The sequence below is a fragment of the Schistosoma haematobium genome, chromosome 1 (genome assembly GCF_000699445.3).
Source record: "Schistosoma haematobium chromosome 1, whole genome shotgun sequence".
Taxonomy (NCBI): Eukaryota; Metazoa; Platyhelminthes; class Trematoda; order Strigeidida; family Schistosomatidae; genus Schistosoma; species Schistosoma haematobium.
In genome coordinates, this window is record NC_067196.1 from 23,380,294 (window position 1) to 23,407,589 (window position 27,296).

At 35.7% G+C, this 27,296-nt stretch overlaps 1 protein-coding gene across 1 annotated transcript; it reads left to right on the forward strand.

Annotated features, from left to right (window-relative positions):
* The first annotated feature begins 10,750 nt into the window (after positions 1-10,750).
* MS3_00005386 (uncharacterized protein) lies at positions 10,751-27,296 on the forward strand. The gene is made up of 5 exons (XM_035730571.2): positions 10,751-10,825; positions 10,966-11,284; positions 16,634-16,922; positions 23,828-24,060; positions 26,359-27,296. The coding sequence occupies exons 2-5, from the start codon at positions 11,063-11,065 to the stop codon at positions 26,659-26,661; spliced, it is 1,047 nt and encodes a 348-aa protein (XP_035588075.2). The 5' UTR covers positions 10,751-10,825; positions 10,966-11,062; the 3' UTR covers positions 26,662-27,296.

Genomic DNA, 27,296 nt, shown 5'->3' on the forward strand with positions numbered 1-27,296 from the left:
ACACTATAATTTATAGCCAGAGAGCACCATGTGTACTAGGGAAGTATGCATAGAAGCCTGATTGTGGAGAGTTGGTAAAGAGAAGAAAAAAAGAAAAGGTGAGTCGATGACCCAGCTGGAGCACCCACATTTAATAATGAAAGTAATCCACAACATTTAGAAACAATATAAGCCTCAGTTTATGACAATCTTAGAAGCAGGTAGTTCAAACATCTACAAATAGTGGATTTAGTAGTTAATTAAATGAGCCGAATCTAACAGTTAAAGACTAACTAGCCAATTTCACTTACGTATTTATGTTTCGTATATTCTTAATTAACTCAACATACAATGATTCAGTAATACAGTTGCCATTTCGATATTTATATTTTTGGTTCGACACAAACTTTGGCAGTGTGTCACAAAACTGACACATTTTGCCTTAGAACATGAATCCTCACTGTTGAACCCTTTCCCCACTCACTTTTATGGCAAAATAGCGGATATTCAGTTCCTAACCCTACCAGGAAGCAGTGGTCACATCGTATTGTACCCTAGGATTCGAGCACAATACATAGTACACACCTTTCTCGCTCCGTCTTAATATCTGGCTGGATAGCGTTAATGAAATCTGAGGTTATACTGTCTCAGCTTAAATGGGTCGACTGAAGAGGAAAGCTACATCCGAAGAATACCATCCCATGGCTAACTTCATGTGAGCTATTACGTCATCTTTCATAGATCGACAGGAAAATCCATAAGGTGCCAAAGGACTCGTTCTGAAGAGCGGGTTATGCATCACCTCGCCAAGGAGTCAATGGTCCATTTAAAATGACAGTGGTTTTATCGCTGGAAGTTTATCAAATCGACACTTTCGAGTATCTTCTACGTGTGGAAACCACGTTAGTGAAAGCTCTCTTTGAACTGTCATAAGATGGGTGGTGAAAACGCTCGAATGTTTTTCCCTTGTGTTATCAAACAACACGAAGTGACCTCGTGTTGTCATTCCAAATCTTGGATTATCTAGGTGTTAATGTCTTAACTTTTGGCTCCCTCTAGGACACATTACCTCTGAAGTCACAAAAAAAAGGTTCAAAACCCACAACCGAGTAAACCAAGAGTGGGATCCCATTGTTCCCGTCTGGTGGTAAATAAAAGGAACGTTCTATCCGAACAAGTGATATCATTCCTATCAGTAAACACCTTTAAAGTGAGTCTGGATTACCACTGAAAGACAAACTACAAAGTTTAACACAGACCAACTACCAACCATCCTTACCACTGGAAACTAAAATACTCCACTCCAAAATTTCGTTTCAAGAGATATAGAAACTAATTAACATCCAGGATCTGGGATTAAATTAAGGGAAGGCCATGTTAGATTCTGAATGCAACGAACCACAATTTTCATTGCAAGTTTGTGTCAAAGACCTTCGCCCGAAAGTGTAATCACAAATAATTCTCTGGAATAAAATGTTTTTTGAACAAATGATATTGTCATTGACGTTGCCCCTCATGAAGGATGTGGTTAGACAATGCCATCGAACCACCCCACGACCTAGCATGAAGCTACATTCTTGCTCCCAATAGCCAATTTAGATATCCTGTGGTGGTTTTGGTTCCCGATCATATGATCCTTGAAGCATAACATACGATGACTGGAAAGATTTAAATTGAACATTTAACACGTAGAGAAGCTCAGAAATAGTGGACACGAGAGCACTTTATCTGTATGGTATGGCTCTCTCATGCAAACGTGGTCAGTCTTTGTAACTTCCTCCTTTTTGTATCAAATATATTAAGCTATCCTCAGCCCAAACGTCCTCCAGAAGTGCGAAACATCATATCACTGTAGGAGTATTAGCATAGAAAATGGTGTGATTTCCACACAAGATCTTGTAGACTCTGTAGTAACATCACGGCAAGCCTACAATTTTGGGATTGGGTCTATTATTCTATTAGCGTGGATAAGTGCACTTATACCGACCTATGCCACAGTTCTACAAGCTGTCCTTCACTGGCACCGTTACACGTCTTCGCGTGAATCTACGGAGGCAAGTAAACATATGTTGCAAACCATACGAAATTGGAGGAGCTCCCAAATTTTCGATGTATGTACGCTCGAATTTAGTGTCGGGGTGACGGAGGCACCCACTACAGAGCTAATTTGACGACGGAAATTGAAGTGACATTACATGCAGGCCAGTATCGAATTAAGAACATCCCGATTCATGCTTGGCCGTGCCAAATACTCTCTCATAAACTTGATCGTGACTTTTATTCATGGTTACGATATATTCTACTTAATTTAGAAAACCTTTCACCATAATTCTGTCGGCCCATAGATATCTCACACGTTACTTTTGCACAGGCTAACAGAACTTCTACGAATGCCAAAGAAGTTGTGTTATCAGATCTTGGTCTCCTTAATTCAATATCCATCCAGTGCAGAATCGCCATACTGTGGTAGCCGACTTCAGCTGACATTAATGCACTTTTCGTTACTCTATGTCAAGAATCTGCTACTTCGTTAACATTGCCTTGAATAAACTGGGAAATAAATTTTAACTGTCGAATTTTCCTTGGCGTATTACAACCCCACTTGGCGTTTAATGTTTTTACTAAAGGTTTATGACCTATATAGACAGCAAAACTGTACCTTCTACCATATATCGGAAGTGCTTTACTGTCAGGTAAATCTGTAGCACTTTTCTTTCGAACGTACTGTGCCTCATCACAGCTAGATTCGATCACTTTGAGGAAAACGAACGTGGTTTCCATGTGGCGTTTCTGAACCGCTCCTACTTCCCTGTTCGATGAAACAGACATGATGGCTAATTGCATTTTGCTTTTTCGTGAAACCGGCATCGTCTTTTCGTCTAGCTCTAATTAGTCATTTTCGAGTGATTACATAGTCCTTGTAGATATTTGGAATATTCGGGCATGTCCTCGCAAGGATTCCATTAATGGTTGCAATGTTATCCCACAGTTTGAGATAAATCGTCTATAATAACTAAGTAGATCCGGAAATCGTCGCGGTTTCTTCTGTGATTCTGGTAACGGATAGCAGCAACTTTGTAGAATTATGGTCTACTATGATAGTAGTACTGAGCTAATAATAGACTTAATCCTAAAATTGTAGAATTGTCATGATATAACTGCCTAATCCATAAGATCTTACGTAAAAGTTATACCATCGTCTACACCAACTCATCGTATCGTAACAATCACCAATACATGATGTAGAATAAGCTTAGGCTAGAATAGAGTTACTGAACAGCAAGCATTGATGGTGAGGGCGATAAATTCAATCCACCCGTGTTTGTGGGGGCAGAATATTTTGTATGTATCAGGCTCTTTATGATTGAGAATAAGTCAATCAATCTGTGATATAGATTGTTTTTCTACGCTCACCACTCAGACTCACGTTTCCAATATTATGCTGGATTAGCTATTCTACTAAGACAACCTATGACATACTAACTCGGACTTTTACACTAGGATTGTGTGGCTGGCATCGGGTAAACAAAAAAAGGAAAAAAAGTTATACAACAAAAGATATAGTCATTAGTATTCTTAACACTTCGCCCTCTATATACACACTTTTCTAATAAACCGCTTTCCTTGTACCAGCCTTGACTTCTTTTCCTTCATGTGAGCTTACTACAACTCGTTAAACGACACAACTCATTGTTCTTTATTACTACATTCTCTAATATGGAGCCTCTGACTTCATTCCACTCTAACAAGAGATAATATGGATTTATTCTAATTTATTATTACCTCTGTCCGTTCTACTACACAATGTTAAGCAACGTTTGGAGTTCACATCCAAGTGCCTTGCTGCTCCGCTGTTTCTCTTTTTCTTCTTCAGAAATTTGCTCTGAGGGCAAAGCTATGAAACTTCTGACGTCTGGAACAAACTTGACACACGCGTCCCCTCAAGGTCACAGTTTACAGCAAGCGCTCTACGGGTATACTTTATAACAACTATAAACTTAATAAGTTGCGAAGCATTTTGTGAACCAACAAATGTTGTAATTTATAGATCATGCCTGTAAAAATGGCGTGTACATGCGCATGCAGAAATATATATTATTATATTTAATATGAATAAAATATAACACTCACCAGGGACCATGCCTGCAAGGCCGAGTCATGCCATTCGATTAACTCCGATTAATTCAATTCCTTGTTCCCACTTTCGCCATCGTTAGGTATTTCTCCGCGTTAAATATTGAATATCTATTTTCCGAGTAGTCTCGTGTTCAGCTTTAGAGGATTGTGTGGTTATGGTCCAATGCCACTACACTACTCTCCCATCAGAATCAACTTAATGTTGGTTTGATACTGAATTGGATGGGATTGTCGCGCGCCGGGGGTTACCAAGTAAGAATCCTCCGGGTATTGATAAGATGAAAGATAAACCAAAAAGGCGGCAGCATCTGGTCGGGAAATACATGTAACAATTTCAAAATGTCTGGTTTGATGCTTAACACGCTTAAAATAAAAACTTTGGCTAAAAAATGAGATAATAAGAATAAAATGATTCCGTGTAGAGATATTTTAATCAGTCACCGTAAGATGCGTGTTAATAGATTAACTTATAGGTAGTTCATATTTTGTGTTGAAATACATTAAAAACAATCAACATTGTAGAAATGTTAATATTGGCACTAATTCTGGAATAAATTGTGAAATAAAATAACGATTATGCCGGTAAGTTGTCCATATGAATTGACTTTCAATTGCATCTATACTAGTGGGCTAACAGAAGGAACAAAAGTATAACCGTGGAAAAGAATTCCAACTGGTGTTCCTGTTAGATTGATACTGTTTATTTAGTTACGGGGAGACTTTCTCAACCTCATTTTTACTTGGTCGTGACAGAACTTAGTAATACTACTAATACATATGAATGGTTATAAAAAAATTTAAGTACGTGGAAAGTGACAATTATGTGAATTTTGGACAGATAGCTAGGAAGAAATCGTTAAACATGAGTGTATTCGTAAGAGATATGCTATAGATTCAATGTTCTGCGTCGCAATAGACTATTTATACATATTTATACCTGACGGCTGATTGGGCATACAAGTTAGTTGCAAGTATGCAGTTTATCATAAGGCGGAATACGATTTAATTGAGATATAGTGGTTATAAGTTACTGAAATCAGTTAAGCCTGTGTCACATTACTAAGTGATGTGGTGCTGTAAGGTGTACTCGGCCAAATACGTTTTTACAAGATGATTAACCGTGAGTGATGCTCATGTGATTATCAGGGAGTACATAAGTTGTAACCAAGGGGAGTACACTCCCAACTCATGTCTAGGGTAATGGCTTGAACCTTAGTCAGTGTTGGGGTAAATTCGACATTGATGTTTTCAGTTTGCAGGAAATTTGCTCGACTGCTTATACTGATCATTTGCATGCATGATTGTGTCGCTAAACCATCAATTAGACTGACAAGGTTTTGAAATATTTACTGAATGAGCAACCGATAGAGAAACATACTGTAATCAACTGTAGTAAATGGAGATAAAAGAAAAACAACACTATGGATAATTATAAGTCAAGTTGTTAACCGATTTTGCTAATAATTTCCTCAATTTTACCAATCATATTACGTGATTGTCAAGTCATGACAATGCTTTGTGACGGTATCCTGAAACAATTATGTTTAACTAGCTATAGTGTTGACTGAGGAGTAGCCGTTTGAAAGTAGGTGTTGTTGTTCTATGTGCTTCTGAAATAGCAGAAGTTTGTAGCGTTAAAGAATCTGAGCTGCCCAATTGTATTATAAATTTCAACTGAAAAATATTCGTCTAGTGTTAATTTTAGTAGTAGGTTTCGGAGTTTTAATTTTAAATCTTTGTTTAGCCAGAGAGTTCAGTTATTATACTAATGTAGTATGACAGTACCTACATGGAGAGATAATGCAACGCATCTACGGGCCAGGTTAACATGCAGGTTGTTCAGGTATACGACAAAGTAAAAATGATAAACATGGCCAAATTGAAAAAATTTTTGAAGGTCAGATGATCATGGAATTTCAGTTAGTAATACTATGAGTTATTAACCTTCCATAAGCTGCTGTCGCTAACCTGTAGAATTATGGTCTACTATTATATTAGTACTGCTCTAATAATAGACCTGATCCTGAAATTGTAGATTTGTCATGATATAACTGCCTAATCTATAAGATCTTACGTGGAAGTCACACCATCGACTACACCAACTCACTGTATCGTATCAATTACCAATACATGATGTAGAACAAGGTTAGGCTAGAGAAAGAACAATATATTTAATATGAATAGAAGATATAAGGTAACACTCAGCAGAGACCACGCCTGCATGGTCGAGCCATGCCACTCGATCAACTCCAGTCCATTCAATTCATTCTCCGCGCCTTCTCCATTGTTAGGTATTTCCCCGAGTTAAATATTGAATATCTATTTTCTGAGTAGTCTCGTGTTCACAGCTTTGTGGATTGTGTGGCTATTGTCCAATGCCACTACAAACCTAGTGATATGTATTAATGTGTAGCATAGGCAACTACAAATGAGAAATGTTTTTATTTAACACGCTTTCTTAATAGTATGTGGTAGTATAAAAGTTTTAAATATTTCTAACAAAAAGTCTTGAGAGTGACTCGTACACACAATCAGACTAATAAAGAAAATCTATGTAAGTTAAGAAGTGCTAAGAACATAGTAAGTTAACCAGGGAAGGGAAAACATAAAACTCGCCTAGAATATTTTCGATGATTAGATTATTCAGTAGACGAAATCTATAACGCTGTTCGTGACGAGTAGTAATGATCCAAAAGCATCCAGAATAAAACACACAGTATGGCAATTAATTCCAGAGTGCTTGGTGCTGTTGACTTTTTTGTCAGTCGCTCGAATCACAACAGTTGGATGAACCCAGATAGTTTTGTGGTTGTCATTGAACGAGCCATCTGAAATGACTTTATGATTGAAGAAAATGTATAGCTTAAACTCACCGTGTGTTTTTGGAGTAGTGTCACCTTGTTGCTTGACAATGGAACTCGAAAATAAGAAATTAGGCAGGCAGTGGTAGGAAGAAAACGTATTGTACGATAGTGCACAGTTTAAAACAGAATGTATTAAGTGAAGAAATACTAAGAATTAGATCAAGATAAATATTTAGTCCTTACTCACATTGTTAGTCAATGCATATTTAGGTTATTTATAGATCATATTTGATAGAGCTTGATGTTAAAACAAGTTTATTCCGCAGAAGCATGTAAATGCTATTAAAGCTTGTTAATGAACCATCAAAGCTATTTGATATAGATAACCGGTTATTGGTATCGACTGAGTTAGTATGTTATGAGTAATAATCGATATAATATTACGACAATACATGTGAGCATTAATCAGAGGGCTAATAGAATGCTGGATGAAAATAAGTCTTCACAGGATGATTAACAGTAACAGGTTGCGTTTCTTTAGTCGGGCTCACCAATCCCACTACAACTTCTATCAAACATAGTGTGAATGAATCGCCGAAACGTCCGTGCTGCACCGGTCTATCCGAAGTGCCTGAACAAAAATTCATATAACCCGGATGGGGTTGCTACCGCCGTTTTAGGCATATCTTCTAGCGTGATGAGGAAGTTGTGACAAGCCTCGACAAGGTCAACCTTCGATATCATGACTAACATTGTGAATGTGTGGTGTCTGATAACTTTCGGCCATAATTTGCTTGTTGAGAGTTCAATAATCGCTTTTCCGAGGCTATGTCCAACGGCGGCGACCAAAGGCTGCCATATAACTTTTCAATCCCTAGCTCATTAACACTCGCAATCCCTATTTGTTACTTTTAGCATTTTCAAGTCCAAACTTTTGGTCTTTTTATTGCTTTGTGATATTGATCAGTATGTCTGAGATCCGGGCTACCCTAGAGTATCGTCAGCTGCTGAGCAAACTGTTCACAGTGATTCATATGGATCACACTGCCTTCTAGCCACCACTAAATTCGTAATATCAATGATCACACATTTTGAATGTAGTGGTGCTATTTCTGTTCATGAGTTGTTTTCTTTGAGGATTAACTTATGAATTGAAGTTATTTAGAAAAACAATATCTATGAAGGGCATGGATACATCTACCATAACAAGTTATTAGAGGAACGATTTGACGTTTTTATATCAGACTTCTTCGCCACTCTGTAATTAGTGAGGTACCAACATTATGCCTTTTGTCATCTCAATAAAGCATGATTTCGGCTCCGGTATCTACAAGGGATTGTGTGCTTGTCACTTCATCATGCATGTGAAACAAACGACATTCTCTAGGAGTTACGTCAGTTGACTCAGTCTTCATGACCAGCGGCGGGATCGTTTACATGATGTTATTTTCAATCTAAATGTAACCTACAGTTTCAAGCTCTGTTCTGCCATAAGGTTGATGATACTAATATACCGAAGGAGCTTAGTGTCTCCTGGAAGCAATAGGCTCCTGAAGTGCGAACTACTCTGTGACCACCATTGTAGCCTGTCTTTCTGCATCAACTTTGCCAACCTGTGGCATAAAATGCTTACCTCATTTAGTAACATATCGGCCCCATCACCTACTGTCGTGTTATGCAATTTGGGACTAGTTTACTCTGTCCCTTCGTATATCTTGTTGGCTACTTTTGCGTTATTATCTATACCAGAATCTCTACCAGAATGAGAAAACCCGTTGTACACTCAGCGGGAGTCGGTGGAGTCACAGTTAGTAACATAGGTTACTCTCTACTTTCCTGTACCCTAGCAGCTTTTTCGGGTGGCTTCTTAACTAGGAGGGAATCCTTTCCCATTTGCACATGATAGAAAGATTAAGGGATATCAGAAATGATGTAAATAAAAGACTAGACGTAGCTTTTTCGAAAGACATGTTTATAACTAACAAATAGCACATGAATAAGACAATATATTTGTAATGAACAGTAATGAATTGACGGCAATAATGACAGTAATAAATGGTACAACGTTACAACACAGACATATTATATCTCATCAGTATATCAACTGTACTTGAGAATGTCCCTATTCATTATTGGCAATAATTTTAAATTGTGTTCAGTAATAATTATGAGACAGTGTAAACGCACTTTAAAACAAAGATAACAGTAATCCCGAAAAAACACCGAAATCCATCATAGTAACCTAAATTGAGACGAATTATGTTGGTTTTCGGAGTTACGTTGGACGATAGGAATATGGGTTTTGTTCTCCATTTCTGTGAAGAATTATCTTCCAGACAATTCCTAAAGCACGAGGGTTACCTACAAGCACGAAAATAACTCTAAAAAGAACCACTCCTGGATTATGAATCTACTTACTGACATGTGCCGATGGGCTGGCATCCAAGATCGAGAGGATAAGTTGAATGTTATATAACTTGGTTTCTCGAAAGCCTTTAATAATGTCAGTTATATGTGTGCCATCCATAAACTTAAGCAGATAGAGACCCAGTTAGTGCTGAAGGATTAGTTTAACTTATATATGAGTATTCTTCATACGTACCCTAGCAAAAAAATCCTGTTGGAGTTTCCTGGGATTCACCACTAGGAACTCTACTCTTTTTATTGACATAAATGACCTTGCACTGAGATACCACTTTTTGCCGATGATGTTAGACCTTGGAGAGAAGTTTGGAACCAGTACGATGAACCAACACTTTAGGAAAATCCGACCCGACTTTGATACTATTCGGTCAATAATGGACCTACTACTTGGAACGTGGTCCGAACAAATCAGTTAATTCTTCTCTGAAAATGACACTAGTTGCGAAATATGTAGGCATTCTGGTCATCCATCATGCAGAATGCTATTCCAACAGTGACAAAGTCTCTTTCGAAATAAACTTAGCACTGACAATTTTTGAGGTTATTTTTAGTCAGTTTGACTGAAAAGTTGTGAATCTTATTCTTAACAGTTTTGCTCGAACACGCTTAGAGTCTGAAAACATATTTCCACACCACTCTAGAACGGGTAAAGTACTCTGGAGCAAGCCACGATATTAGTTTGTGGAATTAAATTCACACCTTACGAAAAATTCCGAAATCCTTTAAATCTCCCTTCAGAGTAAAGGTAACTCGACGCAACCTTTTATGATTTCAAGTACCCGTAACGTCTATTAACGTCCTCCGGATTACTAGTTTTAGTTTAACTCCAACATACTACTTAAATGGAATACTCTGAAGTTAATGGTACAAGCAACCAACCTAAAATCCTTTAGGAGAAAAATTATTTGCGCTTACAGGCCATGAAGAGTATATCATATTGCTTTACCAATACTTATTTCATTTCTGTTTATTTTATGCACTCAGGTACCTATCTTGAGAATTCTAATACAGTTGAAAACAGGAGTTTGCTAAACGAAAACGTTTTCTGTTCAGTCCATAACTGTTTAAATTATTTGATAGGCAGGAATAAATTTTACTAAATATTTTTTAGAAAAACCAAGAGGTTCAGGTACTTATTTAAATTGCGAGGTCTTCAGCACTGAGATACAAACAGGAAATTAAAACCCTACTGGGATTGACGGGAATCTTGACCAGCGTGCTCAGAATCGCCCTAGTCATAAATTACTTATCCTTAGGTGCTTTATTATTATAAAGTAACGATCTATGTTTCTTCTCAGTCCTCTTTCTCATGGTATGTTCAATGCTACAAGATAAATGTGACAGCCCAACATGAAAATGTAAGTCTGTGTATGAACCCAGTCAAGGCCATTTTTGTTTTTATGTATCGGAAACCTAAGTGTTATTTCTAACACATATTTGTTCGCACCATTTTTCGCTCACTGGTTGTTCTACTTTGTCAGGTGAGGTTTTCCACCGTTAAATTGCTTCGATGTCATTCCCGTGTTGTATCTTTATTTTTGATTGCTTTCACTAATAAATGCTAGCTCATATTGTGTACTTACTGAGTCATCTGCTTACTTTTTTTTTCTTTTTCTTATAGATTCTCGCATACCCTGTATTGCACGCTCATCCTGCACACTAAGTGTCTTTACACTAGGCCAAAATCTGCCGAGAGTTGAAATTTGCACAGTTTTTAAATGCGACTCCCTTTGGATTCATATGGAGTAGACTTGCATGTTCATCTAGATGGTGCTATTAGGCCAGAAACATTATTTGAGATATCGAATGACCAAAAATCCAAAGTCTCGTTTCAAAATTTAGAAGAACTTAAGGGAAAGCTAATGCCTAGAAAGCCCCACAGCCTGAAAGATTTTCTGAAAGCTTTCGAGATAATCATACCATTAGTTGCCGGTAAAAAGGTTAGTAAAATTAAATTACTTATGATTAAGAAAAAAATTGCGTCCCACTAGTTATGATTTTTTTTAGTCTGAGCTGAAGTAGGTCATTCAATATTCCAACTCACAGAATGTATCGAAAACCTTTTCTTTTCCGCAAATTCATATTTTCTTCCATACCTAATCGTTTGTGTTCCTACTAATACTGTCATTATGCATTATACTCTGGCGTCTCTCTGTGGTGGCTTGGTGTAACAGCTCTAACCAATCCATATAATTCATAGGCTCGATATCAAATAACTGACTGGTATCAGATATAAGTAAAGTAGTTTTATAATCCATGCAAGGCAGAAATAAATAGAATGGATATGGAAGTTAATTACCTTAGTATATGGTGTTAGAACGAAGAGCAGTATATATCACAGTCAGGGGGAGTTTAGGAAATGTTGTATTTAACACAATAAAGACTGGTAGATCCATCTAGCTGCCACAATGTATCGTTAAATCAAGAATCCTGTTTATTTATTTAGTAAAAATGACCAAAATATAAAGTATACATCATTCAAGTGTCTCAGACCTATACAAAACGAGGTTAAATATGATATAAACAAATCGGAAACGGTTTATTTAAGCTATTACCAATGATTAAAAAATATCGTGGAGAACTATACAGTGCCCTTTGAGTGCATTATAACGCCAACAATGAACATTTTTGAGCCATGAAAGATTTCATTAATCCTGAGTAAAACGAAACACGAAATGTTCGGTGTTGCCATCTTTATAGACACCATTAAATCCAAGTATGAAGTGATATTACCGGAAACGTGAAAACCGGATAGAAGTAAATTGTTTCATTCATAACCGGCGTTGCAAACTAGCAATAAAACTTGAGTCAAATGAGGGACCATTTCTTGGTTGCTCAGTCCTACTTGTAATTTGAGATAAAACTTAATTATAAAACTCATTTTTAAGGGCTAACCAAAAACAACCCACATCATAACTTAGTTTCAAGTTGTATGTACCCTCCTGTCACGAAAACCACTTTAATTTGTAAATATTTGGAGTTTATTTGTGATATTTATACTTTGCTACACTACGTAATAGCTGCATACCATAGATGTCAACTGCTTCTTTTCAAGTCAATTTGTAAATGCTTCCTGGTAAGAAAAAGTATCATATTTTCCTCATAACTAACCACATTCTCATTGTCTGCTGAATGGCTATTTTGCCATAAATACTGTTCGTAATATTTCGTACGGCTAAACGGATAACCATAGTACTTAAAAAAACGTGACTGTTTGCTCAATATAAAGTACGGTATTAGTAAAAAAATAGTATGCATTTTTGTGTGATTCAAACGTTTTGAGTGCCATTAGCTAATGAGGTTAGATAATATATATAATAAATATAAACTTTAGAGATCTACAAAGGTAGAACCAATAATAGTCTAGTAACAGAGAACAACATTGAAGGTTAAAAATGGTATATCACAAACAGGGTTGTGAATAAAGTATAGAGATTTTTGTGACCAGTAGCATGAATAAAACACCTGAATTGTATGTTAAGTTTAACACTATTTTAACTTATTTTTTATGTCCTATTAGCGATCTGTCTTATTCACTCTCGGTTTATATGCCTTTTTGTGTTTATCAAGTTGGGTCTGAACAATGAATGATCACAACAATAACAAAACTAAAACGTACGCTAATATAATACGTCGTTTACACTTATAATGATCGTTGTCTGAGTCTAAGTTTCTTACGTGTAATTTTAGTGGCCCGTGGATCTGACTCCAATTAGATCGTACGAATGTTTGCTATCGCTTATTTTCGTATATCATCGTCGACTTTAATCACGTTAGTCAATAACGGAATTAAATAAGTCAAATAACGAGAATGGGATTTTGAATACATATATTATGTATATGAGGTGAATGGAATAGAAGGAAGAGAAGCGACGCAGAGTGGAGATAGCTAGTAAGCCAACTCATTTTTAGTCAGGTGTTAATCAATATTTATAGGCAGACAAAAATAAGATACAGACATGCAATGAGTCATGGGATATGATGTGTACACACATATACGCTCATATAAAAACAATCAAGACTGACAAGCGAATAATTAACAAGGTCAACATATGACTCAAGTAGAATGAATAGAATGGAATGTCCGAAAGCTAGAATAAGGTATGTGGGCTTAACATAGTAACTGACACTACATAATCTATGAACAAGATCAAACCATCTGTTGCTAGTAGTGCTCAGTATCAGATAATAAGAAAATGGTGTCTGTGTAATATGAAATCCTCACGTGGTTGATGGAGAGTTCATTCATTTGCGGATGTGCATATGTTAGTTTTTGAAGCCTTGATAATATGAATAGCAATAATTAAATAATGTCAGAGAAATACTCATGTTGTATATTACTTTCAATTAAAACATTTTACCATGATTTAATTTTTAAATGATTGTAAATTTGCAGAAAAATGAGACTAAATAGGTACATTCGTTCCCTGAAAATAAATTTTCTGTAATTCAAGAAATGAATGCATATTTTCTGAGACTACTTTAAAATTGTGAATGCACTAGTTTGTTATAGTTATTTTAATTAGTGTGAAAACAAAACATGCAACTCTAATGCCGCGTTAAAATTTATTGATATTAAATGTATTTTATGAAAATCTTTTACCACTTTTGTTTCTCTACTCGTTAGTTCGTAAAATAAGCAACTGGTTTACGATTAACTTACCACACTGTAGTACCCAATCTCATATCCGTGTCGTTCTTTTAATGTTGATCGAATTGGCTGACCAGTTTGTGATAAAGCCGTTAGTCCAAGTTGCATAACATCGATCCATGCACTATGTCGAAATGTTAAGTGGTTCGAGGCACTCGGCAAAACCCATAAACATTGATTTCTACCATTCAGCACTCGTTAGCAAGGCCTTCTTACATTCTTGAGGAGACTGATACTTCCTATGTGATTTGAACCGACGTCACCCAGCTTTACAATCCGAGACTTTACCACTGAATAGATCAAACAGCTCAATTGTAACATCTCACACTGTAAATCCGGATAACGCACATTCCGACTCCATAGAAATATTCAGTTCCCTCAAGACTGCAAGTTCGCATTAATGAAGAGTGTGAAGTAGTAAAACGTCTAGGATCATTCTCTTGCCGGATATCTGGAACCACTTAACATCCAAACAATTAGTTCTGGATACTTCAGACTTGATAGTCCTCACACTAACAGTCAAACTACTTTTGGTAGCAACAATATTATGTTTTAATGAGTTGAAAACAAATATATTTATACGGTGCTGTGTTTTATGTATTTTGTCATAAGTTTGACGAGGAGTAAATCTAAATTATATTTCAGATCAACAATTTGTTAAAACATAGTTATTTATAAGTCACATTATTAGTAATACCGTGATAAGGAAACAATATATACAATTTTCTATTATTCTGTTCATATTTAGCATAAAAAGCTAGTTTTATTAGGCATCATTTCAAAACATTTTAATAGACAAGAATTTCTTCAAATGTTTCAGTATTCTTATAATTGACTTAAATAAAAACGTAAATGTTAATCAATGTAAATTTTATTGATGAAACCCTGACTATAACATCATTCAAAAAATTGCATTTATAACACTGATTTTCCAATGATTCTAAAGAAATTGTTCCACGGATTAATATCCAAAGTGATTTTTTGTAAATTATATTGGTATTGGTTATTAATCCTATAGAGACCAGACTAAAAAGAAATGGGAATGAAATCACGAATGACCGAAATAGAAAATATGATTCACTAGACTAAATACCTGCACGTTCATAGCCATTTACTCTATCAGGTTTGTCGATTGAAGTTGATGTATATATATATATATATATATATATATATGATGTTATATCCAAGCGAAGATTACATCACGGGTAACTTCTGAGACATATTAATTGACTAATATTATCTATACATTCTTATGGTATAACTATTCAATAATTAGATTATATATATTTGTATTCCTCTTATTATAAGCTTTATTTTGACCTATAATTTATTATTGTACGATTTACTGTTCAGTTTATTAACTACTGCCTCCCACGTTCACAGCCACTTTTTGGCTTTATTGTGTACAAATGTTATTTCCTATTTTATGTTGCGTTGCGGTCTGTTTGGTTGATATATAAACCCAGTATGTCTGAAATAAATGATTCAGTTCGCATAGTGAAAGCTGGTATTTGGTGTTCTGGACTCAAGTGGACGGGCTAGGAGGCGGACATAGAACCAATAAGGACGCTAGACCGCCCATACCGGTCGAACGTCATTGGTTTGGCACAGTGCTAAGATTGTATAAGTCGTATTTTGATTGGTGGATAGATCACGTGATAAAAGCCGGACATAAAGTCACAACATATAAGGTCTTTTTTGTAGCACCGCTAAAAACCGGCCTTTTTTATATTTACTGTTGATTGATCACTTAATATTGACTAATTTCATGTTTGTCTGACGCTTAAATTTCTGATTTTATTCTGTGGATCAACTTGTAATGCTTCCGCAAATCTAAGTAACTTAAAATGTGCACTACTTTGAGATCCTAGACGGTTGGAGCCTGAATATCTTGGTGGGAACTCCTTAGACTATGAAACTAGGTTTAAATCCTTTAGTGAACACTAGTTTCCCCACGATCACAAGTACACTACTGACGAGTGCTAAATAACACAATACTCAGGTTCAGGGTTTCCTATCGTTTACTCAACATTTGTTGAGTAATAAGATAACTTTGACAACTTAATATTTCTCATACTTTATAAACCTTTCGTATGATTATTTGCTTGTAATGGGAAGATATAAATTCATATAAGTAGTTTCGTACCCATTCAATAAATTATTATTTATCTGAACTCAATAACTCAGTTAATAACTTATTTGTGTTCAAAGCGATTGGTATTGAATTTAGTCCTTAAAGCGAACATCGACCACATGATGCAAATACATGTAGTCGACGAGTATCATGCAGAACGAAAGATGTTTTTTGTATTCCATTGGTAGCTACAATCGAAATATACTTTGGACGCGTAACTAAAGTGTTGATTCAAGACGTGTGTTCAGGATGCACATGTACCACTAGAAACTTATCAGTCACTGTCCTGAATATCGAAAAGGAGACAGTGCAAAATCAAATTTTATTTATTCGATCTAAAGAAATGAGTCAAAAAACGTCAAATTTCTACTCATTGGGATATCGCAAATATATCATTATTTTGTTATTAATTCACGCTGTTTAAATGTTTAATAATGCTAATTAGTTTTTCTTTTCTATTTTTCCATCTACTCCTTTCTATCCACACCAACTTTGTTTAATTAGGAGGTTTTGGCGCGTATTTGTGAAGAGTTTGTTGAAGATTGTGTAAAACGCGGTGGTTTATGTTATGTGGAAACACGATATTGTCCATTTCTATTAACTGATTCTAAATGTAGCGCAGAGGAGGTATTAAAAACAATTTTGGATGCACTTAACAGAGCCAGCAAAAAGCACGGGATAGAAGTTCGTTCTATTTTATCAATTATGAGACATATGCCTGAGACAGCTAAAGAAACATTAGACTTAGCCAAAAATTATCAACCACATGGAGTTGTTGCAATCGATATTGCAGGTTAGTGAGTTTGCTCTTATTTTGTTGTTATATGTTTGGTATTTTTTAATCTTTAAATATTTAACTGTAAATAGGACGACTGGCTGAGCAGTGCTGAGGTTAGCCCCAAGATACTAGGCATTGATGGTAAGTCAATTTTATAGGGGAGTAAATCTTCGTCGACTGAAGTGGTTAGGATATATATCATATTTTCCTAACCACTGCCTAGCTCAGTGCGGGATGTTTGCTGATGTAGAAATATGTTGGAAAAAATCCAATGGCACCTGATTTAAGAGCTGGCATCGAGCCGTAAAGTAATTAACTGTTAAACAAAGATGTGTTGGTAGGTGCAGAATGCCAGGTTGAGGTCCTTGAGGTGATAGTAATCGATGGTTGAAAATCGTGGGTGACATTATCCGTAATCGGTTACAATCGCGCTGATGAATTTACTCTTTGTCTTTCCTTAGATCTAGAATTTTGAAATTATCTTGAACTTTTCATTTTGCGAATTCATTCTTTCTCCAATCATATTGTCTATGCCTAATTTTTCCTATGACCACTAATACTATTAATAGTTCCACTACTCTGGCATTTGTCTTGATAATTTGATCTCAGTAAATTAGTTTGCTGTGGTAACATGAACCGATCATGTATTTCCCGGTCTCTACTTTTCCTATGACTGATTAATTAATACTTCCTAATGGCGGATTTGATTAAAGCTATTAGAAACTCGTCAGCTATCAAATGGTATTCTAGAACTTCTCAACAATATTCACCTATAATGCAAATCATGATCAACTGAAGTTCACCAATATGCTGTTCTTTTAATTGATAAATATTATTATCAAAAACATTCAAATTCAACTACTTAATAAATCATATTAACAGATGGGTTTTCAAAACCTATAAGTAATTAGTTTTTCTACCTTTCAAAAACACTCCATTTATCTGTCATAAATTGTAAACAATCTTCTATTGATCAAAACGATGGTTAAAAACACTAGTGGTTTGTCCTATTTTCTAAAAGTGAGTTAACAATATATAAGCATTTCAGACAGCTTACGGACTACGTTTAGAGCTTGAGTTTAGATGTTTAAATTAATTACAAAGTACTGTTGTACAACTCATATGAAATGAATACTTACAGAGAGTATATTTTATCCAGACTTTTTTGTTCATTTATTAAATATTATCAGTAAACTGTTGTCCTCATATAGTTTGGTTACGTGCAATTTTATACTATCAACATCGATTAAATCTCAGTATATCCTACAAAAAGTAGCTTTGTATGAAGAGTACCATCAAATGATACACGACTAGTCAATATTCAGGTTATCATCAAAGTAATAATACGATCCTGAATGCCCACAAAGATCCTTCAACACATTGCGTTATAAACTATTATTGAACTAAGTGAACTTTAATTACCTTGCTCTCTGTTTGATTTCGAATAAACTAAAACTGTTTGCAGAGAATAACGAGATCAATACATGTACTTTTCGACGATTATTGGTGGGACACACCGAAAACCTATAGCATGTCATTGAATGGATTATTGATGTTCTTAATTACTCAACAGAATGAAATACCATTGGTTCATCTTGCATCACAAGAATGAGTTCAAACAAGTCGTAAACCATTATTGTATGATGTTGGTGATACATTTTAATAAAAAGGTGATAAATTTTTGTCCATTTTCCTAAGGAACTATTTCAGATTTTTGTGTATATTCCCAGATAGATAGAATCAGAAATCATTAGTAGCAATGGTTATGGATCAACTGTTCCGTCAATTGATTTAGCTTAATTACTTAACACTTTACAAATGATACTCAATTAAGCATTGTCACCAAGCAACCTAGTACTTGAAAAACTATCAGAACTTCATAAGTTCCTTAAATTGAATATTGACTCATAAGGAACCTAGCAGTTCAAAGCGTAATAACTCATTCGGAAATCAATTTTCATCTTGCACTATACATTCAAGTTCTAATTAATCAAGTTACAATAGAATATTTAAAATCTAACAGCTATCAACTTCAAAGTATAACCAACGTTGTATAGGTAAACAAAGTTCAGTTTCATGCGTCAATGCAATCTACTTGTAAGAATCACATCTATATCACACAAGTTCAAAACGTATTTCATTTGTTTGTTGACATGAATAACTCAAACAAAACTTCAATTATTTAAATAATTAAAATAGACTAAATTAAAACTTTTATAAATAAATTTCCCATAGAACATTAAAAAAAAGAATATATGAGCGATAAATCGTTTTCAATAACTTCATCATACATAATTATTGTAATATTTTGCAAAGGCCAAAATAAAGTATTCATTAATGGATTTGACAATGTTATATGTTAAAAATGATGAACTATGGTATCCGTCACGACATAAATACTTCGAAATAGTGTCATTTGTAAGTTAGGTCATTTAATAAAGGTTAGAATGCTTCGTTGTGAACTGTCAAGTTATAATAATGATAAACTAAATCATGTGAACAAACCAACTTCCAGCTGAAGAGGAAACTAGGGAAAAACGATGAAAGTGAATAGGACGTACGCTGCGGAATGTATCAGACTGCATCGCGAGGCAAGTGCTAACTTGGAATTCTGAATGGGAACGAAAAAGAGGGAGACCAAAAAACACACTGCTTTGGGAATTGCAAGCAGACATGAAAAGAATCAATCGTAACTGGAAACAACTGGAAAGGATTTCCCGGGACATAGTCGGATAAAGAATACTGAGGAGTGGCTTATGCTCCTCCATGAGGGGTGACGAACATAACGAAGTAAAATTGTGTGAATAAAATGCATAGCAGGAGTACTTCGTCTTGTGAATCTGATAAATTCTTAAAAAAACAAGTACCATCTACTCTGACTTAAAGAAGCATTTCATTTATCGTTTATTTAGTTAGAAAGACAAAACTCGAATATCAAGTAAACTATTTAGTCTACTCCGCCTGTAGCTCTTCTAGAGTTACTGCCGGTCCCAAGCCCGGGTAAAGGAGGAGGGTTGGGCATGGGGTTAGCGTCCCCATCCCGTAGAAAACTAACTCGCTAAAAAAACGCTTACCAGAAAAAATAATTCAAACCATTTTAACTCTGCCCTGAGAGTTAGAAGGTCTTCACTTAGAAGAATTATGACGCTTCATGGTGAAAGCCGAATTCCTTCGGAAGCCACGAGGCCGATGCCCCTTCTAACAACTAGAGCAAAAATTTTTATAGGTACATGGAACGTTAGAACAATGTGGGAAACCGGGAAGACCAGTCAACTTGCAACGGGAATGAGGAGATACAACTTGGCAGTACTGGGAATCAGCGAAACCCACTGGACTCAAGCTGGACAGAAAAGGCTAGCTACGGGAGAGATGCTGCTATACTCCGGTCACGAAGAGGAAAATGCTCCACACACTCAGGGAGTCGCTCTTATGCTGTCCAAAGTAGCACGAAATGCACTTGTAGGATGGGAATCCCACGGATCCAGAATCATCAAAGCATCATTCAAAACAAAGAAGGAGGGAATCTTAATGAATATTATCCAATGTTATGCACCCACCAATGGTAGCAACGACGACATTAAAGATCAATTCTACGAGCGGCTGCAGTCAATCATAGAGAAATGCTCAAGAAAGGACCTCACCATTCTGATGGGAGATCTAAATGCCAAAGTCGGAATAGACAACACTGGATATGAAGATATTATGGGACGACATGGACTGGGAGAGAGGAACGAAAATGGAGAAAGATTTGCAAATTTGTGTGCATTCAACAAATTAGTCATAGGAGGCACAATATTTCCACACAAACGTATACACAAGGCTACATGGATCTCACCGGACCACACTACAGAGAACCAGATAGACCATATTTGCATCAACAAAAAATTCCGAAGGACAATGGAAGATGTGAGAACCAGGAGAGGAGCTGACGTAGCTTCAGATCACCACCTAGTTGTAGCCAATTTAAAACTGAAGCTAAAAAGAACTGGACAAGTGGACAAACAGCACTACAAAGGTTCAATACAGCCTTCCTTCGAGATACTGACAAACTCAATGAATTCAAGATAGCTCTCAACAACAGATTCCAAGCCTTTCAAGATCTACTGAAGGAAGAAGAAACTACCATGGAGGACAACTGGAAAGGCATCAAAGAAACATTGACTTCAACGTGTCAAGAGGTTCTGGGCCTAAAGAAACACCAGCATAAGGAATGGATCTCTATAGAAACACTGGACAAGATCAAAGAAAGGAAGAACAAGAAGGCAGCAATTAACAACAGCCGAACACGAGCAGAAACAATCCAAGCACAAGCTGAATACATAGAAGCAAACAAGCAAGTGAAGAGGAGCATTAGAGCCGACAGGAAGAAATACGTGGAAGAATTAGCAACGACGGCAGAAAAAGCTTCTAGAGAAGGAAATATGAAACAGCTCTACGATACAACGAAGAAACTATCAGGGAAATACAGTAAACCAGAGAGGCCGGTCAAAGACAAAGAAGGCAAGCCAATCACTGAAATTCAACAACAGCGAAACAGATGGGTAGAATACTTCGAGGAACTCCTGAATAGGCCGGCTCCAATGAATCCACCGAACATCGAAGTAGCACACACAGATCTTCCTATAGATGTCAACCCACCAACGACGGAAGAAATTAGAGTGGCCGTCAGACAAATCAAGAACGGGAAAGCAGCAGGACCCGACAACATACCAGCTGAAGCACTGAAATCAGACGTCAAAGTAACCACAAGCATGCTTTACCCTCTATTCAAAAAGATTTGGGAGGAGGAACAAGTGCCGATGGACTGGAAAGAAGGACACCTCATCAAGATTCCAAAGAAAGGAGATCTGAGCAAATGTGAAAACTACAGAGGCATTACACTACTGTCAATACCAGGGAAAGTCTTCAACAGAGTGTTGCTGAACCGGATGAAGGATGCAGTAGACGCCCAACTTCGAGATCAACAAGCTGGATTCCGAAAGGATCGGTCGTGCACAGACCAAATTGCAACACTACGGATCATCGTCGAACAATCAGTTGAGTGGAACTCGTCACTATACACCAACTTCATTGATTATGAAAAGGCATTCGACAGTGTAGATAGGAGGACATTATGGAAACTTCTTCGACACTACGGAGTTCCTGAGAAGATTGTCAATATTATCCGGAACTCATACGACGGACTACAGTGCAAAGTAGTGCATGGAGGACAGCTGACAGATGCATTCCAAGTAAGGACCGGAGTCAGACAAGGCTGTTTACTCTCTCCCTTCCTCTTTCTTCTGGCGGTCGACTGGATTATGAAGACCTCGACATCTGAAGGAAAACACGGAATACAATGGACAGCTCAGAACCAATTAGACGATTTGGACTTCGCAGATGACCTAGCCCTCCTATCACGTACACACGAACAGATGCAGATGAAGACAGCCAGTGTAGCAGCAGTCTCTGCATCGGTAGGCCTCAGTATACACAAAGGGGAAAACCAAGGTCCTCAAATTCAAAGCGGAGAACAGCAATCCAATCACCCTTGATGGCGAAACTCTGGAAGATGTAGAATCCTTCACATATCTGGGAAGCATCGTCGATAGACATGGAGGTTCAGATGCAGACGTAAAGGCGAGGATTGGCAAAGCGAGGGCCGCATTCCTACAATTGAAGAACATATGGAATTTAAAACAACTTTCAACCAATATAAAAGTGAGAATCTTCAATACGAACGTCAAGGCAATTCTACTGTATGGAGCTGAAACTTGGAGAACTACAACAACCACAATCAAGAAAGTACAAGTATTTATAAATAGCTGTCTACGCAAGATACTCAACATCCATTGGCCGGATACCGTCAGCAATAGCCTTCTGTGGGAGAGAACAAACCAACTTTCGGCTGAAGAGGAAATTAGGAAAAGACGATGGAAATGGATAGGACATACATTACGCAAATCGTCAAACTGCATCACGAGGCAAGCTCTAACTTGGAATCCTGAAGGAAAGCGGAAAAGAGGAAGGCCAAAGAACACATTACGTCGGATAATAGAAGCAGATATGAAAAGGATGAATTACAACTGGAAGGAGCTGGAAAGAATTGCCCAGGACAGGGTTGGATGGAGAATGCTGGTGAGCGACCTATGCTCCTTCACGAGGAGTAACAGGTGTAAGTAAGTAAGTAATTTAGTCTATCATATGGATCCAACTCGTTTAAACTGAAATATGTATATATAGTTAAAGTATTACTTTCCTCTTTTAAACATTTGTAAATAATTCTCTTTTAAAACGAGAACAACAATGAATATTTCAGCAGAATAATATAGATTTGTGTGATTATGTTAAGTCCTTGTTAATTAATTCTACAAGCAAATTAGAATATATTAAGGTTAAAAATATGCATACAAGTTGTATCATACTTAGCTACAGGTGAAATTCGTTAGAAGTGAACTTTTCTTTTATCGTGTTAGAGTGAAGATTCCAACCAAGTTATTGAGATTTGAAATAAATGTTACATATAAATATAAGATTCTAGAATATTGTAATGTGAACTGAAGGTCATAGAGCTGAAAATTCAATAGATTACATAATTGGATATTCAATGTTATAGAATATTATCTTGCATATTGCATTTATTTGTAACATTTATTTCAAATCTCAATAACTTGATTGGAATCTTCACCAACACGATAAAAGAAATAATCACTTCTAACGGACTTCACCTGTAGGTTAATATGATATAACGTGTATGCATAATTCTAACCTTAAAATATTCTATTTTACTTACAGAATTAATTAACGAGGACTTAACGTAATCACACGAATCCATATTATTCTACTCAAATCTCCACTGTTGCTCCAATCAAAATAATTAAGATAGAATTTTGGTTATAATAATTCATATTTATTATTATCAATTGTTTGTTGTATCATAGGTGATGATTCAGTCTTGAAACTTCAACGCGTCCCTGAAGAAATTGTTCAAACATTTGAAAATGCTAAAAAAGCTAATATTCATCGTACTGTACATGTTGGTGAAAACAGTCCAGCAAGTAGTGTCTATGAGGCAGTGAATAATTTATATGCTGAACGTATTGGCCATGGATATCACATCTTAGATGATGAAAATGCATATAAGTCTCTACTTGAAACCGGTGTACACTTTGAAGTAAGAATAAACAACAACACGCGACACATTTTATGCCTTTTTTCCAAAGAGGAAAAAAAATATTTTTTCATTGGAGTCATGAACCGATCTAAGTTGGATAACCACTGAAAACCTAGGAGCACTGGAAAGCCGTTTTGTCCTAGTGTTGGAATCCTCAGCAGTACACATCCACCACATCGCATACGGGAATCAAACCCAAGCATTCGAGCTCGAGCCCGAACGACGTGGTCCGTGTCCATTGCTTTCAGGTTTTCAGTGGTTGTCCAACTCAGATCGGTTCGTGATTCTAATGAAATGCAACGATCTCCACAGCTCCTAACTAACATTTATTTTCACATCAATTGTAGCACATCATGTTAATGGATAGATTATACTGCTTATAAAATGTTCACTGATTATTGTTTTGTAGCGTATTTTGAGATTGATAGATTTTGATTGGAATTTCACATCATCAAAAGATCTGTTTATCTCAATGAGTTTTCTTTAAATATTCGGTTTTTAAGTGACCTATTTTCCGATTCGTTAGCACAACAATTGTTGTTTGTGTAATAAATAAAACTACAGTCGTCAATAGAAATATCAAGATAACGAGTACTGCTTGCACTTTCTCATAAAATCATTTAGTTATTTGTGAAGATTAATTCAACTTCGATATCGCTTTTATCATAGATTAATTTAAGTTAGAATGTTATTGAAAAACGGAAAGAGAACTAGGCAGTTCTTTTGTCCTAATCCCAGACTTTTAAATAGTTTGATGAAGACAATCTTTTCTGAGACTGAATACAAAGAATTTTAGGCCTCGTGGCAAGTGCATCATCCTCAAACTACTTATCCCCTAATACAATGATTATGATTTCCAACTTTAGTCATTTATCAATATTACGTTATATCAACCAGAGACGTTAGTATGTAAATTATTCACTCTCTATATAGTTTGACTCCAATGGTTCACAATTTCTCATTTCTCAGGAATTCCATACTAGGATGAAAAAACTGCTCAATACACTTTGGTTTTAAATACTTTCTCACTTTCTATCATTTCCATACGAAAACCAACTTTTTTTCTAACCAATCTCAACAAAATTAACAACTAATAATCTTTTCAGAATTATTGTTATTAATGTTAAATAAAGACTTGTTGATTCGCCCAAAATAAAATCAGGTCAACAGATTATTGAATTGATCCCAAAGCATACTAAACTTATCTGAGTGTTTCATAGATAATAGTTAATGTTTGCTATAGTTTGGGAATTATTTTGATTATTTCAAGTTACGAATGATTGAGAGAACCTCCTAATACGAAATGTGATCTTAGGAAACCAGATAGATCGGACGACAATATATAAAGTCAATTCAATGTTTATGACCCACTCATTATTAGCATGAAGAGAAGACCGAACTTTCATAAAAGCTCTGATATTCCCAAAAGAAATCAATAATGTGATGTAATAGTCCTCTTTGTACAGTAGCAACGATGATCTTGAGGACTTATGACAAAATGGCAAATTAAAAGAAAAAGTACTCAATCCGAGAACGGGAAAATTCAACATGTAATATGAGTTAAGAGTTATCGAGGATTTTATTCCTCGTTAAAACTATAAACTATCAACTAAAGGAAAAAACCGTCTAACTTGAAATCCTTCTTGCAGGTTTGGAGTTAGTTTTCGTTTGATTACCACTCAATAGTATGTTGTTTTGCTGAGCTTGAAAGTCCCTTATCATTTAATTAAGGGATCATGGATTACTTCATTTTAGCTGATATAAATCTGAGATCGTCTCGTAGTTATATAAACGTTCTCGTAAACTCGCATAAATTAATAACAATAATGGTAATTATTAGTAATACCAAAAGTAAATTATTTTTAAGGAGACGGATGTACCCCTTCAGAAATAAATTGAAGAGATAAGTGCAGCGAAGAGTTCTCCTTTCCGGGAATTCATTTCAAAAGCTGTACAATCAGAAATCTGTACCTACTTTCCGAAATTATAATAATTACAATAATAATGATAATAGAATTCTCTTAGACAGGATAACAATCAGGTAAAATAAACAAAGTCATGAAAACGTAATTTTTATTCAGTAAACTAACAATAATTTTGGTATCCCTTTGTCTATTCTACTTCACTGTTATCATGTTTAGTAGAATTTTATTATCACTATGATTGCAATTATTATCACTTTGGAAAATAACTGTATACTTCCGATTGTACGGTTTTGACAAATGAATTCGCCAAAAAGACAATCCTTCATTAAATCAATCGTTCTTATTTGAAGTAAAGTATTTCTTTATGATTTAGGTGTGTCCATCGTCAAGTTTTGTAACTGGTTCCGTTGATGGTCGAAATCCAAACAATCACCCTGTACATCGTTTCATTGCGGATAAACTCAACTTCTCCATTAATACCGATGATCCAACACTGACAGAAAGATGGGATTTACAAGAAGCTAAATATTGTATTGAAGAATTAGGCATAGCACCTAATCAATTGAATATTGCTAATTACAATGCAGCTATGGCAGCGTTCGTTACCAGTGCTGAACGGGAACTTTTAATATCACATATAAAAATTCGATCAAGAAATAGAATAATCAAAGTTTAATTAAAAACAAAATCACTATTCTGCTCAAACACACAAAGTGGATCACGTTTCAATCTCAAATATCATATTCTTTCTATATGAACTTTCTTCTCAATAGAAAAACGACATTACTTCACCGATTAGAAAATAATTTACGAATAGATTATTGAAAGAAGCATACTTTCTTATTAGCTCTTGTTCACAAAGTCTCATTTCATATTCTAACTTGTGATTATAACTTTCGTTTACTAATTTAATTCTAAAACATTCCATTCTAATATATTATTTTTCATAAGAATCTATTTTGTCTGATCAGAACAAGTTTGAACAATAACTGTGTTGAATTTAAAATAAAGAATTCTTGTTCATTTTAGAGATTAGTACTAATTGGATGACTAATTTCTATATAGAAAGATATTAGTAGCAGTGCGTAATTTTCCGTGGTCGATGTTAAATAATGTGATTGATCAGTCTCTGTTGATGTACATGCATCATCCTACATGGATTGCTTCGGTATTGCCATTTGGTCAAAACCTTTGGTAAAGTAGCAATTATAATTACCAATGAAATGTAAAACAAACATTGTTTGATCGCTTCGCACTCGTCAAATGTTTAGATGATCATCTCATTGTTGATTTTCACACTGAGACTCGAAC